Consider the following 1418-nt stretch of genomic DNA (forward strand, 5'->3'; position numbering starts at 1 on the left):
ATCGCATACTATACTATGGCAAAAATGTCAAAATATGACACGTCAAAAAAATGGCTGGAAACAACATAGAATAGAACACTGAGACGCATTATCGTGTACCATGTTGAAGACACAACCAAAAACATCCAAGAACTTCATATTTCGGCATGATTTTTTCTGGTTGTTTCATAAAAAGTTACTCGAGCACATGTATAATTTAGTACCTTGTTATCATCCAGTGCAGTGCGTTTGCTCCAGTGCTGAGAGGGTGTGCAGACAAATGTCACATCATCGTGACCTGGGACACAGTTCTCCTCCCACCAGTCCAGCTCCATCACATTCTCACAGCCCATCTTCACCAGCCAGTCCATCAAACCCAGGGGCACGAACCTGTGAAAGACACACACTCAATATAAAAGCTACATGTGATTATTCTGAAATTAAAGCATATTCTAATAATGCACATTGACAGTGAGCACTTAATGCATGAACTACAACTGGTAAATATGAATGAAACTAGACCTTAAATGACTATAGGTGACTGTTAATCCACAACACGTACCAGCGTAGCTCCCCTCCAAAGCGTGCATTAAGGCTGGCCACAGATCCAGCATCCAGATGGTCGTAATGAGAATGACTGATGACGACAGCATCGATCCTGGGCAGCTGTTGGCAGGAGGATTAACAATGAAACTGTGGAATAAGGGAAGCAGCTGAAGAAACATGGCCTGGGTTAAATACTAAGATAAAGGTTTGATTTTTTAAGGTGAATTATTGAAATGAAAGTTAAAAAATAGTGAGGGAGGTACTGAACCTGTTCCACAGTGCACGGGGGCCCTCTGTACCTTTTGGGCCCCATGAATTGGAACGGTGAAGCCCTCTGGCTGAAAATCGGGTCTGTCAGAATATTCAGCCCGTCCATTTCAACCAGAACTGTGGCGTGCCCCAGCCAGGTGACTCTCAGACCAGGACCAGAGTCAGAGAGGTCTGGGTTTTGGACGAAGTATGGTTCCATCACTGGGAGCTCATTGTCCAGAGCCTTCACAAGGAGGAGAAACAAGGAAAACAGAATGAATTACTATCTTAGAAATAAAAAAGGTATTTTAAGAACTTTTGTGTACGTTGAAGTATTTTGGTTAGAAGCTACCTTTACATCATCCACCTTTGATCTACGACCTCTCTATTTGTTGATTTGTAAACCCATTGACATAGCAGTTTGACACAACAGTTGTGTTGGTATGTAAAACCTATGTCAAAGTGGTCTTTAAAGCCGGATAAGCTCTTACTGAGCTAGGCAAGGTTTCCATTGGAAACTATAAATACTGTGTAGTAAAGGAAAATAATCCTGCTGCCAGAGGTGGGAAACTGTATATGAACTCTGATACTCATACATAACTATGGAGATTACACAGGTCTTATTTTAACATTTTTGATCATAC

General features: G+C 41.7%; 1 protein-coding gene across 1 annotated transcript; it reads right to left on the reverse strand.

Moving 5' to 3' along the window:
• Nucleotides 1-203: 203 nt before the first annotated feature.
• On the reverse strand, nucleotides 204-1018 carry LOC121966650 (N-acyl-phosphatidylethanolamine-hydrolyzing phospholipase D-like; the record flags this gene model as incomplete). The annotated part of the gene is made up of 3 exons (XM_042516718.1): nucleotides 204-369; nucleotides 542-645; nucleotides 794-1018. Coding segments are annotated over 3 exons (495 nt in total), but the record flags the coding sequence as incomplete, so codon positions are not given.
• Nucleotides 1019-1418: the final 400 nt, after the last annotated feature.

The sequence above is a fragment of the Plectropomus leopardus genome, unplaced genomic scaffold (assembly GCF_008729295.1).
Source record: "Plectropomus leopardus isolate mb unplaced genomic scaffold, YSFRI_Pleo_2.0 unplaced_scaffold25418, whole genome shotgun sequence".
Classification (NCBI taxonomy): domain Eukaryota; kingdom Metazoa; phylum Chordata; class Actinopteri; order Perciformes; family Serranidae; genus Plectropomus; species Plectropomus leopardus.